This window comes from Centroberyx affinis, unplaced genomic scaffold (assembly GCF_046629955.1).
Source record: "Centroberyx affinis isolate AG114_WGS23_722 - 3 ecotype Tasmania unplaced genomic scaffold, CSIRO-AGI_Caff_v1 ptg000612l_1, whole genome shotgun sequence".
In the NCBI taxonomy this organism is placed as follows: domain Eukaryota; kingdom Metazoa; phylum Chordata; class Actinopteri; order Beryciformes; family Berycidae; genus Centroberyx; species Centroberyx affinis.
Window position 1 is genome coordinate 315801 of NW_027279242.1, and position 15719 is coordinate 331519.

The 15719-nt window shown below is 43.6% G+C and overlaps 1 protein-coding gene across 1 annotated transcript in view; it reads left to right on the forward strand.

Moving 5' to 3' along the window:
* Positions 1 to 15719, forward strand: part of LOC139643462 (NACHT, LRR and PYD domains-containing protein 12-like) — a 66875-nt gene that overhangs the window by 29941 nt on the left and 21215 nt on the right. Inside the window, 1 exon segment of the mRNA XM_071518612.1 lies at positions 1434 to 1607. Coding sequence (XP_071374713.1) covers positions 1434 to 1607 — 174 coding nt within the window.

The following is a 15719-nucleotide window of genomic DNA, read 5'->3' on the forward strand; positions in this document are numbered from 1 at the left end:
GGAACAAAGTTGTTGTCAGACTCCGTTAGCACACGTGTCGCGACCACATAAAGTGCAGGAAATCCGCATTGGAAATGTGTGTGTTTGGTTTTGTTGTGATCAGTTGAGGGGTGTGTGGGCTGGCATGTCTAGTGTTACGGCTCATTACATATGCATGAAACCCTAGTTTTGGTTCCCAGATCTCTCCAATATAACTGACCGTCGTAACATTAACATGACCATCCCTGTATAGTTTAATTTTAGTTTTAGTATAGGAAGTTCTAAAACCTGACTGATATTCATATAGTATATTTGATGTTATGCTCAAGATAGACACTGGTCTATAGTTTCCCACTTCTGACCGACCGCACTTTTTGTGGAATGGGACCGCTCTAGCCTGCTTTAAGTCTCTTGGAAAAGTTCCATGCTTGATTGTTAAGTTTACTATATGAGTAATAAGTCTACCAGTAACCTCAGCACTGTGTTTTAAAAACCTGGCAGAAATGTCGTCCAACCCAGTTGCCCTATTAGCACTCAGTGAAGACAACACTTTAGTCACTTCTTCATCTGAGGCATAATTTAAACATGTCATCAACAACACCTTTGCCATGATAGAAACGTTTGAGAAAAAACAATCCATATTGACCTGTACCAGCTGGAAGCTTTGCAACAAGAGAAGCAGCGAAAGTTGTAAAGAATGAATTAAAAAACTGCAATCTTCATGTTATCATAGCACAGGACATTGTCAATGTATATAATTTTGTGGTCACTCATCCCAATATCCAAAACACCTGACTGACAGATTTTAACAATATCTGCCCAATATCAAATCTAAAATTGACTCACTGCTAGCACACACCCTAGTTGGTTGTCACCTAAATGTGACAAAGAACATCTACGAATGACAAAGGCGGCTGAGGATGTCCTAAAATGGCTACCGTCCTAAAGTGGCTACCATGCAGCAGTCAGTGAAGAAAAAAGGGGGTCACGGATTCCTAATCCCCAGGCACGGTTTACTATTTCCACATCAATTCTTTTTTTCTACCAGGCGACCGCTGGGCGGTTCTGTATTTGGCTGCCATATTTTCTAAAAGTAATTTCAATACAAAGCAATCCAACGGCATCTGAAAATATTGCCCTAATAAAAAGTGTCCATTCTGGACCTTAACCAAACCTTTATTCAGGGCCCAAACTCCAGATGTATCCATACAGTTGGTTAAAGAATGTGTTCAAGGAAAATGGACCAATTGTGAGACATACATAGGTGTGACAGCCTGTCTGATTTCAGATGGAATGACTCTATAAAGCCGATATTATGCTGATCCACACTAATAAAATGGTAAAGTCCAGACATTTAGAACCTGAACAGATATAATTGGATTATGAAACAATGGATTGTTGCAAGAATTCAGGCATATTTTATTTGATAGCTACATGCTTTATCCTTTATTCAGATTGAGGTTCTGCAGCTTGTCAGAGAGCTGCTGTGCTTCTCTGGCCTCAGCTCTGAAGTCCAACCCCTCCCATCTGAGAGAGCTGGACCTGAGTAACAACGACCTGCAGGATTCAGGAGTGAAGCTGCTCTCTGCTGGACTGGAGAGTCCACACTGTAGACTGGACACTCTCAGGTCAGTATTACTGATACTGTTCAACAGACCACCATTTAAATTCTGCTTTCCATGCACATTAATGTCAGTGAAAATACCTGACCTCTGTAGGATTTTCCTGCTGATGTGAGTTTTGAAAGCAGCTGAGATACCAACATTTATCACTAGTTTCTATCCTCTGTGAGAATATTTCATTATTTCCTCTCCTTACTGCCTCTGTTGTTGAAACCTAAAGTAAAGGACTTGTCACATTCTGTCACAAATTGAGTCCAGAACTGAAATGAAAACACAAACCAGATCCTTAACCATTAATATTGGAGACAGTAACAGTTTTTGCATTATCAGAACTAATTTTAGAGCAGTGCACTAATGAGAAAATCCAACATGTAACTCTTTTTAAACAAGGAGTTTACACTGAGAGCTAGGATCTCTTTTTCAGAAAACCTGTAAAAAGTTTGCAAAAATAATCAAGAATAAACAATAACTAACAAACTATTAGTGCTGGGTGATATGGCTGAAAATGTTAAAACCATTAAAATTTTCATATCTGGCGACATCGAGTTTTACCACCACATATGTAAAATCACTATTTGCAATACAATCTAAACCAAAACGTTGATGTTTAAGAGGATATAACCAAAAAATTACAGAAATATACTTTTGTTGGTGCTATTTTGCCGTGATTTCATCAGCTATGTTTTACGGGCAGAATACAGAGAGTGTGTCTAGCTAGGTCTAACTAAACACAATCAATGGTGAACAAAGTTATGTAAGACAAACATAGCAAAAAAAACACAGGTAGGCAAGAGCAGAACCCGGCGCCCCAGCCTGAGACCCTAAATGCACACAAGGAAAAACTCCCAAGAAAAACCTTAGTAGGAAACCTTGGGCGGGCTGAGGCAAATAGGGATCCCTCCCGGGATGGCTTATCGTGCAATAGGTGCCAGGCAAAACATTGACAGAGTCATGGGCAACAATAATGACAGAAGCAAACAGAGAGAAACAAAAAGAAGGAGAAGCGGCATGTGGCGATGAGAGGGGGGTGAGGCCAGCACTAGAAAATTCAGTGAGACGAGGCAGCAGTCGTAATTCAGCATCCATGTGAGAACAGCAGCAGGGAAGAGCAAGGCAGCACTGACAACGAAGAGCCAGGGCAGCACCCATCACTGCCAGGTAGAACACTGGACTGGAGTCAGAGAGAGAGGAGAGAGAGAGAGGACACAAGGCCACGTACACACACACAACACAACCAGACACACACACACAACACACCCAGACACACACACACGTACAGAGGAAGGGGAGAAAACAGCTGCACACAGAACACACAGGGTCAGAGACACGATAGGTGGGAGCAGCATCAGGGATGGGACCGAGGCCGGCGCCGACGACCACTGCACTGCACCGGAGTCTGAAAAGGGAGAGGGAGAGGAAGGGGAGAAAACAACAGCAAAAGAACACACAGGAGACACGTTTGGTGGGAGCAGGACCCAGGCCGGCGCCGATGACCGCCAGGTCGGAGCAACACCTGTCAACTGGCAGGTGGAACACTGGACCAGAGTCTGGGAAAGGGGAGAGAACACAGCTGCACACAGAACACACAGAGTCAGAGCATGTCGGGTGGGAGCAGCAGCAGGGATGGGACTAAGGCATGCACTGGCGACCATTGCACTGCACCAGAGTCTGAGAAATGGTGGAGAAAACCAGCCGTACACACACACGCACACACACAGAGCTGTGCAGAAGCAGCACAAAACCCAGACGTATTTGGGCACAGACACGCTCATACAGACAACAGATAGAAAGTGATTAGACACAGTGTAACCAGGAGGCAGTCCGATACTATGTTCCCAACAGCAAATTTCTATATAAATACTGTCTAGGCTAGGGTAAGAGAACAGACTGGGTCGAGTCCAAGCCAACGGTGCTAAGGTAGGTCGTATGATTGCAAGAATAAATAGGTTTTGAGTTTAGATTTGAAGATTTCAACAGAATTAGCTTCACTGACTGTAAGAGGTAGCTGGTTCCAGAGATAGGGAGCTTGGTAGGAGAACGCTCTACTGCCTGCTGATTTTTTCTTGATTCTAGGGACAATAAGGTAGCCAGCATCCTGCGATCGGAGGGCACAAGGGGGAATATAAGGGATGATGAGGTCGGATAGATATGATGGTGCAAGCCCATGTAATGATTTATAAGCTAACAGAAGCTCCTTTAAAGTCAGATCTGGCTTGAATTGGGAGCCAATGAAGGGAGGTTAGGATTGGAGTAATGTGGTCAAATTTTCTAGTTCTGGTTAGTATTCTGGCAGCAGCATTTTGCACAAGTTGTAGTTTTTTAATACTGCAGTTCGGTAGGCCAGAGAGTAAGACATTACAATAATCGAGTCTTGATGAAACAAAAGCGTGTTTTAAAGTTTCAGCATCTGTCGTATTTAGCATGGAGCAAATTTTCAAGATATTGCAAAGGTGGAAAAATGCTATCGAATGAGAGAGCTGAGTCGAAAGTAACACCAAGGTTTTTAACTGTGGGACTCTGGGTAATTAAGCAGTCCCCAAAGTTAAGAGTAAGGTCTGCAACAAGAGGCAGTTGGGTTTTTGGGCCAACAACTAGCATCTCGGTTTTGTTGGCGTTTAGTCGCAAGAAGTTTTGTGACATCCAATTTGTTACAGCGATTAGGCATAGTTCTAGATTTGTAAGTTGTGAACAGTCGTCAGGTCTAAGTGGTATGTAAATTTGAGTATCGTCCACGTAACAATGAAATTTAATACCGTAGCTGCGGAAAATGTCACCAAGAGGTAGCATGTAAAGGGAGAAAAGCAGAGGCCCCAGCACAGAGCCCTGCGGTACGCCAAAGTTAACTTTAGAGTAGTCAGATATAGTATTTTTATGTGAGAGACAATGCGTTCTATCAGATAGGTAGGAATTTAGCCAGCCAACGTAGCTCGCTAGGCGGTTTAAGAGAATATTATGATCGACTGTATCGAATGCTGCACTCAAACCAAGTAGGATAAGAACAGAAGAAGAGTCGGAATCTGAGGCGTGGAGTAGGTCGTTTACCACTTCAGTGCTATGGAGAGACCTAAAGCCAGATTGAAAGGGTTCGAAGAGACGAGGTAGTCGGTTAGTTGGGTAGAAACTATTCTTTCCAAGACTTTCGAGAGGAAGGGGAGATTGGAGATCGGTCTAAAGTTATTAAGAAAATCAGGATCAAGGTTAGGTTTTTTCAGCAGAGGTTTAATTACGGCTGATTTGAAGGATGAGGGCACAACGCCAGAGGAGAGAGAGGTGTTAATGGTGTTGAGTAGGGAAGGGCCTAATATTGGAAGAAGTTCCTTAACCAATTTAGCGGGAAGAGGGTCAGATAAGCTGGTTGTGGATTTAGAGGAAAGTACTAATTTAGATAAGGTGTCTAAGGAGACAGTCTCAAATTGCGAGTATGGTGGTGGTCTCTAATGCACCTAATGCACGATTAGAAGAGGGATCAACGCCCTTGGTGGGTAAAGAATTGCTAATCTCATCTCTAATACAGTCAATTTTGTGATTAAAGAAATTAAGAAAATCATTTGCAGAAAATGGAGAGCTCGCTACAGGGGAGGGTTTGCGAGTAAGTTTTGATACCGTGTCAAATAGAAACGTTGGGTTATCTTTATTAGTGTTAATAAGATCTGAGAAGTAGGAGGCCCTAGCAGCGGAGAGCGTATGCTTGTAATTCATTAGGCTATCGCTCCAAGCTAGCCGAAAGACCTCAAGTTTGGATGAGCGCCATTTGCGTTCCAGCTTTCTACACGCCTGTATTTGTGCACGGGTTTCGTCAGTAAACGAAGGCGATGGTTTCTTTAGACGCCGGGTCTTTATGAGTAGGGGCGCAACAGAGTCAAGCGAGTCAAGTAGAATAGAGTTTAAGTTATCCGTGAACTCGTCGAGGGAGCCAATTCGTTCCGGGAGAGAGGCAAGAGTTTTAGGTAGGAGATCAGCGAGTTTTGTAGTTGCGGAAGTATCAATACGGCAGATGCTCTAGGTATCAACTGGATTTGAATGCCGACAGGGCAGATCAATTTGAAATTTAATGAGATAATGATCTGATGCCGGTGGATACAGCAAAACTACTAAGTCTGAAACGTTAATACCATGAGCGAGGACCAGATCAAGAGTATTGCCGTTAGAATGGGTCTGTTCGTGAACAAACTGAGTAAAGCCAAAAGTATCAATTAGGGATGAAAAAGCTTTGCTAAGTGGATTAGTTTTACAATTTAGATGAATATTGAAATCACCGATAATTAGGATGTTATCTGTATGAATTACAAGGTCAGAGAGGAAATTGGAAAATTATTCTAAAAAAGATGAATAGGGCCCAGGAGGGCGATAAAGGATGATTAGGTAGAAAGGCAGATACCAGAGTGGTCAAGGCCCATGCTAACTGGAATGGAGGGGCGCATAGTGAGCATCTCACAAGATGAGAGTTTATTACTTAGATCTGGTGAAAGGTTCATACTCGAATTGAAGATTAGGCCAACGCCCCCACCTTTCTTAGATGTCCGAGCGATATGCGAATTGGTAAAATTAGAGGGGGAAGCTTCATTTAATGGAAGAACGTCATTTGGCTTTAGCCAGGTTTCACATAATCCCATTATGTCAATACTATGTTCTTTAATTAGGTCATTGACCAGCAGGGCTTTGTTAGCGAGTGATCTGATATTAATGAATCTGAGTTGTATGCGCTAGGCGATGGCAAATGGTGGCACAGCGAGGGCGGGACACAGTCAAGATTGGATACACTAAGCTATCTGAGCTATCAGACTCCAGACCTGCAGTAGGTGAATTCCTGGCAGGCTGTCTAACAGCCTGCAACCCAGCATGCCTTAGGGGAGTGTGTCATGCCTGCCTCAAGCACCTGTCCGTGTTCCTAGACAAAATGTGGGCACCCAACCCAGTAGGGTGTATGCCATCCATCTTAAGCATGCCAGGTTTACCCCAGAAGGAGGGCCAGTTATCTAAAAACATAAAACCCTATTGCTCACAATACTTGGCCAGCCAGCGATTAAGTGCAACTAATCTGCTGTAGATATCATCATTAAGCATGACGGGGAGGGGACCAGAGACAATTAAGCGATGCCAACTCATCTTGCTGGCGAGGTCACATGTCCTAATTATGCTGTGTTTAGTGACCTCCGACTGTTTCATCCTAGCGTTGTTGGTGCCGACATGTACTACGATGTTATCATGAGTAGCCTGGTTAGCCTGGTTGTTGTGTGCCTTATCCGTATGTCTATGTCTGTTTGTCAGCGCCCTGAGAGTAGCCTCTATGTCGGCATAAACTCATCACCCACTGCCGAAGGGGCTACGCTATCTGGGGAATCATAGCTAACGCTCGGGCTAACGCTAACACTAGCAGGGCTGCTAACCAGCCCGGACGGTAAACTATCTGGAGTGCCCGTCGTATCTAACGTGACTAATCTATCATCCTCAAGCTGATGGACACGATAGAGCGAGCTTCTCTAAAAGTAAGGAACAGACAGAGCAGGAAGCCATACTTACCAATGTTGATGAGGGTAGCAGTGGAGATGAATAAAAGCTTAGCTGAGGCTAGGAGCTTAGGCTATGCTAGCGGCTACCAGAAGCTATGATACAAAGCTAGACTGAATAACGTTATGCGAAAGGCTAGAGGGCTGTGCTAATGGCTACCAGACACAATAATGTAGGTCTAGACTGAATAGCTTTAGGCAAAAGGCTATCTAGCACAAGGTGCTAGCTTGCTGCGAGTAACTAAGTAAGCAGGAGTTACTAACTAGCTAAAAATAAGCCTGCAAGACAGGGCTAATAGCGAAAGCTGCTAACTAGCTGCGGCTAGATAACAAGCTAGGCTAACAGATGATACTAAATTGCTACAGATAAACCAACAGAAGTCGAGAGGGAAGGTGCAGAAGAAATTGAAGGATATGCAGTTTACAGGTTGAAAGGGAGGAATTAAGAGTGAGTGGTTACAGGGAAAAAATGAATAATACTCCGGGAAGACATCAGGAAAGATGCTAACAGCGTGGCTAGCAGCGTGGCACCGGAACCGGAGCATCTCTCTCTGAGCCTTACCAAGAATAGGCTGTTTCTGTCGCTGTGTCTTTACGGCTCATTAATATTAATGACTCATCTGTTCTGATTGGCTAACCGTTTCAACAGTGAAGCAGGTAGGGAAAACTCTCTGCTTAATAAACAATGAGAACCGCTCAACCGCTTTGAAAAAAACACTTTGTTAGTCTATTATTTCTTACAAAAATGACAATGAGCGAACCTTTGTGACGCCACAAAGTTACAGAAGTCCAAACAGCTCGTTTAGAGGCTCGCTTTTCTAATATGGATTGTAGTGTTGTAGTACTCGAGATCGGTCTTGGTCTCGAGACCGGTCTTAAGACCACATTTTGCTGGTCTCGGTCTCGTCTCGGACTCGACTGCATTTTTACTCGGTCTTGACTCGGTCTCGGACAAAGAGGACTCGGAATTTTATTTCAAGACCAGTCGAGACCACAAGTGCAGTAACATCATTACCTGCCGGTGCATTGTCTGATTTATTTATCTTTTACTGTGATTGGATATAAAACTTTCCCCTTCAAATTGCAACCGATAACTTGGCTTATTTTAAGTTTGAAAGTTTATTAACCATTAAACGCTGCCACCCTCACTCACCCCCCTCTGAGCTGCGCCAAGAAAGAGAACGCAGGATACAGGGGGAGAGAGCACCATGTGTGGCTGAGGAGGAGAGAATGAGAATAATACAATTTGCCTACAGAAATCACAGAGAGTTTTGCAAAACAGTTCTAAGAACAAGCACCGATTACATACAGGCACATGGCGCGTTCAATTCAACGCGCTGCATTAAAGTATTGCGACACAGTTATCAGTTAAATTATAATTTAACTAATGTTAGGCTTAAATTCCACAAGGTAATAACGTTACCGTTAAAGTCCGTAGTGCAGCAGAAGACGTGTTATCAGGTTACTGTTTATACCGTTACTAACACAGGCAAGTAAATTGTGGAATTTTAAGTTTCACTTTCGTCTGCACAGCGGGGCTCTGGCAGATTGAGTAGGGGAGAGCGGGGCAAGTTGGCACATTGGTCAAAGTCAAAACACTATAACATAAAAACAATTTGTAGCCTATACATGACAGTAAGTTTATGTTTCTTCTCATTTCAGGAATCAAAATAATTATACATTGTGACATAAAAGCAAGGGTCAGCTATAACCTGATAATAATTTTTAATGTTTTAGTGAAGCTATCTGCTCAGGGTTTTTTAACACTTCTGTTTCATTCTGCCCACTGTCTTGAGCCTTTCCAAAGGTCAGTGAAATCGAATTGCAATGTTTCAAAGGATTGCCTTCTGTCACCGAGTACATACTGTACATCCATTTGTATTTTACTTAAATTCCTAAAAAATGCTTTCTTTCTTTTTGAATTTTAGCAGAGAAATGGTGTAAATGTTGAGCCATCACTCTGATTACATGGTCTTGAAAATGGACTCGCATTGGTCTGGTCTCGGTCTCGACTCGGTCTCGCCCCCCTTCGGTCTTGGTCTTGACTCGGTCTCGCCCCCTCAAAGTCTTGGTCTTGACTCGGACTTGATACGCTCTGGTCTTGGTCTTGACTCGGTCTCGGTTCAGATGGTCTCGACTACAACACTAATGGATTGTGTGGATTTAGTTGGCAACCATGCGTTTCGATACTTTCACCATGTTTAGATAGACCATCCAACTCCTTTATAATCAAAGCTTATAAAGGACGCGAAAGGGAACCTTTTGCATCATCATAGTGACGCCAAAAGATTTGACAAAGCTTCAATATGGGATCAGTTGGGAATGACAATGTGTGTGTGTGTGTGTGTGTGTGTGTGCAGGCTGGCAGGCTGTCTGCTCACAGAGGAAGGCTGTGCTTCTCTGGCCTCAGCTCTGAGCTCCAACCCCTCCCATCTGAGAGAGCTGGACCTGAGCTACAATCATCCAGGAGCCTCAGGAGTGAAGCTGCTCTCTGCTGGACTGGAGGATCCACACTGGAGACTGGACACTCTCAGGTATGGAGAGGCAACGTTTGCTAGAAGGCTGAGAGTTCACACACATTTTGTCTGTCACACCGAGAAGCTGAGGAATACTGTTTCATGTTTAACGGTGGATATGAGTGGATGAGTATTAAATGTCCATGTTTCCATCATAAAAGAGAATCTGCTGATCTGACTTATTCCCTGTTTATTCCTCCAGTGTGGAACATGGTGGAGTGCAGAGGTTGAAACCAGGTGTGAGGAAGTGTAAGTGTGTATTTAGTTTCATTCATGAAAACAAAGCAACACACATTCAACTATTGAGATGGAAAGTCCATCCACACCACAGTATGTGATATCCACTCATTCAGATCCTACTGTGAATCAGGATGATGGCTGACATCATGTGCCATCATGAAACTGCTAAGAAATGAAATGTCAATAAATCAACAAATAACCACAACATGTTTATTAGATGAGAAGCTGCTGCTGTATTGAGTCTTGTTCTCTCCGTCAGATGCCTGTGAACTCACACTGGACCCAAACACAGCACACAGAAACCTCCTACTGTCTGAAGACAACAGAAAGGTGACAGAGGTGAGAGAGAAGCAGCCATATCCTGATCACCCAGAGAGATTTGACTGCTGGAGACAGCTGCTGTGTAGAAATAGTCTGACTGGTCGCTGTTACTGGGAGGTCGAGAGGAAAGGAAGGGTTGATATAGGAGTGACTTACAGAGGAATCAGCAGGAGAGGAGAGGGTGCTGCCTGCAGGCTTGGAGGGAATGACAAGTCCTGGAGTCTGTTCTGCTCTGATAATAGTTACGATGCCCGACACAATAACAGACCAACAGCCATGCGTTCCCCCTCCTCTTCTGACTGTAACAGAGTAGCAGTGTATCTGGACTGGTCTGTTCGCTCTCTGTCCTTCTACAGAGTTTACTCTGACACACTGATCCACATCCACACCTTCTACTCCACATTCACTGAACCACTCTACCCTGCGTTTAGGTTGTGGTCTGGGTCTGGGTTTGTGTCTGGTTCCTCAGTGTCTCTGTGTCAGATAGAGGAGAGAGAAACACTCACACTGTGACCAAAGACTGCTGCTGAAACGATAGTTCACTCTGGACAGGATCTCTCTCTCTCACACACACACACACACACACACACACTCTCGCTCTCTCTCTCTCTCTCTCACACACACACACACACACACACACACACACACACATCTTAAAGTGAGAATATTAACGTTTGCATCTTCATATAGGTTTACTGCTCATGTCGTTGTAAACAAACATGATCCATCAGTCACTGTGAACAGTGGATTGTATGTGAACGGTTACTGATCAGAGTTTTAACATCACATACAAGAACAGACATTTTATTTTGAAAATGAAATGAATGAGAAAGGTTAAAATATTTGTCCTTTGAATCTTTGTTTTATTTGATCAATCTCACTGCTCCAAGCTAAACATCTATCTTGTTTTCTACAGGAATAAAGTTTAAATGAAGATTGTTTGATCCACATCATTTTAAACAGAAATTGTTGACTTTAATATGTAATTATTGTTGCCTTTAAATAAAGCAGTGTATTGCTCTGTTGTTAAATAAGTTCAAATAAGTCATGAAAATCAAGGAAAATGTAATCTATTGATTTACATTGCCAGTTTGGTCGAAGACGTCACTGACACTCCGATTTACCAATTCATGTTCAGTATCTAGAATTATGAAAAAATAAAACACAAAAAATTATAGATTATACAGGTGCAAGAACATGACTTTCCATAAACTCAGGTAATGCATTACCTGAGTTTATGGAAAGTCATGTTCTTTGTATTTAATTTGTTTTTTTTCCAGTTCATTCTCAGTGAGATGAAGAATGTCTTTTCTGAGGGAGACCTTGTCAAGAAAGCAGCATCATGACAAACATACAGGTTACAAACAACATGCAACAATGTAAGAAAGCAAAATACCAACAAAGTGACATTAAAGAAAGAGCAGTCAACTTTTCTGTACAAGTGCTCCAATAGTTCAAGTTTATTGTCACATACATTTAAAAAGTACAATGTACATTCAAATGCAATGAAATGCATCTGTTACAACTATCAAGGTGCATAAAACAAGCACACCTCTACAGTGATGTCATGTCACACACACATCAGTTATCAATGAACTGATTATCTGGGGGGTGGGTTTTTGTATTTACTATCAAGTGTTTTGGTCGTGAATGAGATTTGTCAGTGTTGAGCGAATAAATGAACGCTAAAGAGCACTCCTGCTTCTGTCTTCATTGAAACAAAAGATGTCTTGCAAAAGCATCTGCCCTGGCTCTATCTCAGCCCTTAAAAACTATATACATAAACTATATAAATAAGAATAAATAAAAAAACAGAAACAATAAATAAGAGATCCCACAAATAATAATCACTATGTAAAGTGCTACTGTTCAATAATCTAACCGCCTGGGGATAAAAACTGTCTTTGAGTCGGCTGGTCCGAGCTCTGATGCTCTGTAGGTGTTTTCCTGAGGGATGGAATGAGAACAGACCATGTGCTGGGTGACTGGTGTCCTCCATAATACTTAGGGCCTTCCTTCTACAGCAGGAGGTGTAAATGTCCTGAATCTGTGGCAGTGGTTTTCCTATGATTTTTGAAGCCGTTTTTACTGTCCTCCTCAGTTGTTTGTAGTCTAGTTCAGTCAGGTTGCCAAACCACATCTCAGACTCCCTCTCCTGGTCCCAGTCTGTACCTTGAGAGACTAGTTCTCGTAGAAGGAGTCTACCTTGGACTGTCACTGGTGCCAGGAAGCCCAATGGATCGAACAAACTGTTGATGGTGGAAAGCACCCCTCTGCGTGTGAAGGGTTTCTGGGAAGGTGAATGTATCCGTTGTCATATTCCAGGCTACTCCCAGACTGCGCTGAACAGGTAAGTCATCAACAGCAAGGTCCAGAGTTTCAATGCCCTTGGCTCGATCCTCTTTGGGGAAGGCATTCATGACGTCGGCCTTATTCGAGGCGATCTTGTGGAGCTTGATGTTGTAACATGCCAGCAGGTTCTGGGCTCTCTTTAAAACATCAACTGCTTCGGCCTCTGTTGGGAAGGACCTCAGAGCATCATCCACATAAAAGTCTGTCTTGATGAAATGACAAACATCACTGCCAAAGTCCTTCTCTCCCTCTTGTGCTGCTCTCCTTAATCCGTAGGTTACCACCGCTGGTGATGGGCTGTTCCCAAAACATGGACCCTCATGCGGTAATCCACCACTTCGTTTTCAAGGTTGTTGTCTCTGAACCACAAAAAGCGTAAGACATCTCTGTGTTCTTCCTGGACAAGAAAGCAGTAGAACATTTGCTTAATGTCGGCGGTCAGTGACACTCCCTCGAAGCGAGCACTCGAGTCAAACACGACCTGGATTTTTCCGGGCTTTTGTGGGTGGTACACCCCAAAAATGGGAAGGTACCAGCTTTGCTTTCCCTCTTCTAGCGGTGGTGCCAGTTCAGCAGGGTGGTGGTCCAGGATCCCTTGCATGAACTCCATGAAGTCCTCTTTCATGCTGGGTTTCCTCTGAAAGGTACGTTGCAATGACATAAGTCGTTGGTGTGCATGCTGTTTGTTGTTAGGGAGAGGCTTCCTTGGGTTCCGAAATGGCAAGGGTGCCACCCAGCTGCCACTTTCATCCCTAACAAACCCCTTGTCCATCAGTTGCAGGAAGGACAGATCGTCGATGGAAGGTGCAAGCTGATTGTCCCTTTCAGACCTTTGGAAGACTGTTCCACCAAGATGGTCTTCTTGCTGCACCGGAGTACATGACCAAGGTAGAGAGCTGTTCTGCTTGAAACTCTGACTGAAGTCCTCCTTAATTTTGACAAGGTTATCACAAGGACGCAGATAGCTGGAACGGCCATTTTCCATGAAGCATGTTTTAAATGTGTTCACTTCCTTTGGGGAGTGAGCTCCACTCAGGCAGATGTCACCGACAATGACCCACCCAAGGTCATGCTTCTGGGCAAACGGAGCGTTATGTGGGCCATTATACTGCTGACGTACCTTGTGGAACTGGAGAATGTCTCGTCCTAATAGGAGCAAAATGTCTGCGGAGGTATCCAGAGCAGGTATTTCGTTAGCTATAGCTCGCATGTGGCTGTGATGGTACGCTGCTTCAGGAGTTGGGATTTCTGCTCAACTGTTGGGCACATTATTGCACTCTATCAGAGTTGGAAGGGAAATACTTATTTCTCCTGTGAGCGGCTCAACAACGTAACCATGAGCTCTTCTTCCAGTCACATTGACAACTCCAGCACATGTTGCTAGGATGTATGGTACTGATGGTCCTTGTATGTGGAAGGCGTCAAAGAACTCTGTCTTGGCAAACGAGACGTTGCTCTGATCATCTAAGATCACATACATCCTTTTGCTCTCTTCACGACGACCTTGTGGATATACATTAACCAGGCATATCTTTGAACATGACTTTCCACTGAAGCCCTCGCCAAAAACTTGTGTACACATTGTAGTACTAGCTGAGATTGATCCATCTTCAGGCACACTCTCTAGCTCCCCGCCATGATCTTTAGAAGGGCACAGCACCTTTGACTCCCTTGGAGCGGGACCCGGATGAAGTGCAGCTACATGTCTCTCACTTTCGCACTCTGCACATTTGATTAAAACGTCACAGTTCTTGGCCTGGTGGGAGACTGAAGCACAGCAGCGGAAACATATGCCCTTGTCCTTAAGGAATTTCTTCCTGTCATCAAACAGCATTGCTCAGAAGCTCTTGCATTTCTTAAGTGGATGAGGTTTCTTATGTATTGGACATAGCATGTTCAGGTCTTCTGTTTGTTTCCCTACACTATTAGTAGTTTCCTTATACACGTTAGTTTTGTGTACCGAAACTGAATTTCTGTAGTTCAAGTTTCCCATCCTTTCCTTTTTTAGAGCTGGTGCCATGGAACTGGGCATGTTGAAGCTTGGATCATTCCTTGCTTTGGCCTCTCTCCTTATGAACTGAGAGAAGACTGAGAATGGTGGGAAAGGTACGTTGTGGTCTTCCTTATATTTTGACCCAAATGTCATCCATTTTTCCTGTAAGTAGAAAGGCAACTTCTCCACGATAGGACTGATTCCTCTTGCCGTATCCAGGTATGTCAGTCCATGCAGATGACCATCTTCCTTTGAAGCTTCAAGTTCAAACAGCAAATCTCCAAGTTCTCAAAGTCTGTGGTTGTCTCTGTTGGCGACCTTAGGGAAGTTGTCTATTTTTGCAAATAGAGCTCTCTCTATGGCTTCTGGAGCGCCATAGCATTCCTCCAGTCTAATCCAAATCAGGCTAAGGCCCACCGATGGGTGCCTGATATTAACAGTGCCTGATGGATGAGGATTGCCAACCTCCCTACCATGTGCCTTTCAGCAACAAAATGGCTATACTTGCCGTTCAACAGGAAGTTACTAAAATAAAAGCCCTCCCAATTTACAGCCTTTTCCTAGTCTGTTACATCACAGTTGCACTTCATGCAGAAGTTGAGGCAATACAAGGTGAACAAAGACAATGGTTCTGTTCTCTTGTTGTGTCTTAACTTTCCTTTTAGAGATGCATCGATCGATCGGCCGGTGACGGGAATCGGCCGGTTTTCAGCTGATCGGCCATGACTGGTGACCGGCGGATCAGTCTCATATATCCGATTCTGTGCTGGTCAAATTTAAGACAACGGTAAAAACTCTGCTGTAATAGTCCATACATCCATACTGATCTCCGTTCCAGCGCGCCCCATCTCTTCTCTCCGCCGCTGTTCTTTCCACCGCGCTCACGGGTCACATTGATCCTCCCGATCCTGCCGAAAAGCCTGGCGGGATGCGTCACCCACACATACACACTTACATGCTCCTGCATGGCTTTGAAAGTAATCAATAAAATGGATTTGAAAATCAATTCTAGTGGAATCAAAGGGCATCATGTTGTGGCTAAAAATAAATCACATCGGTAGTATTTTAAACTTCAGTTTAAGTTTCATGTGAATGTGCTACTCTCCAAATCAGTGAGTAAGCAATTAGAATTTTTGGCTCTTGATCTTGAGGTATCTAAAACTCTTCATATTACTGTTGTTGGTTGCTA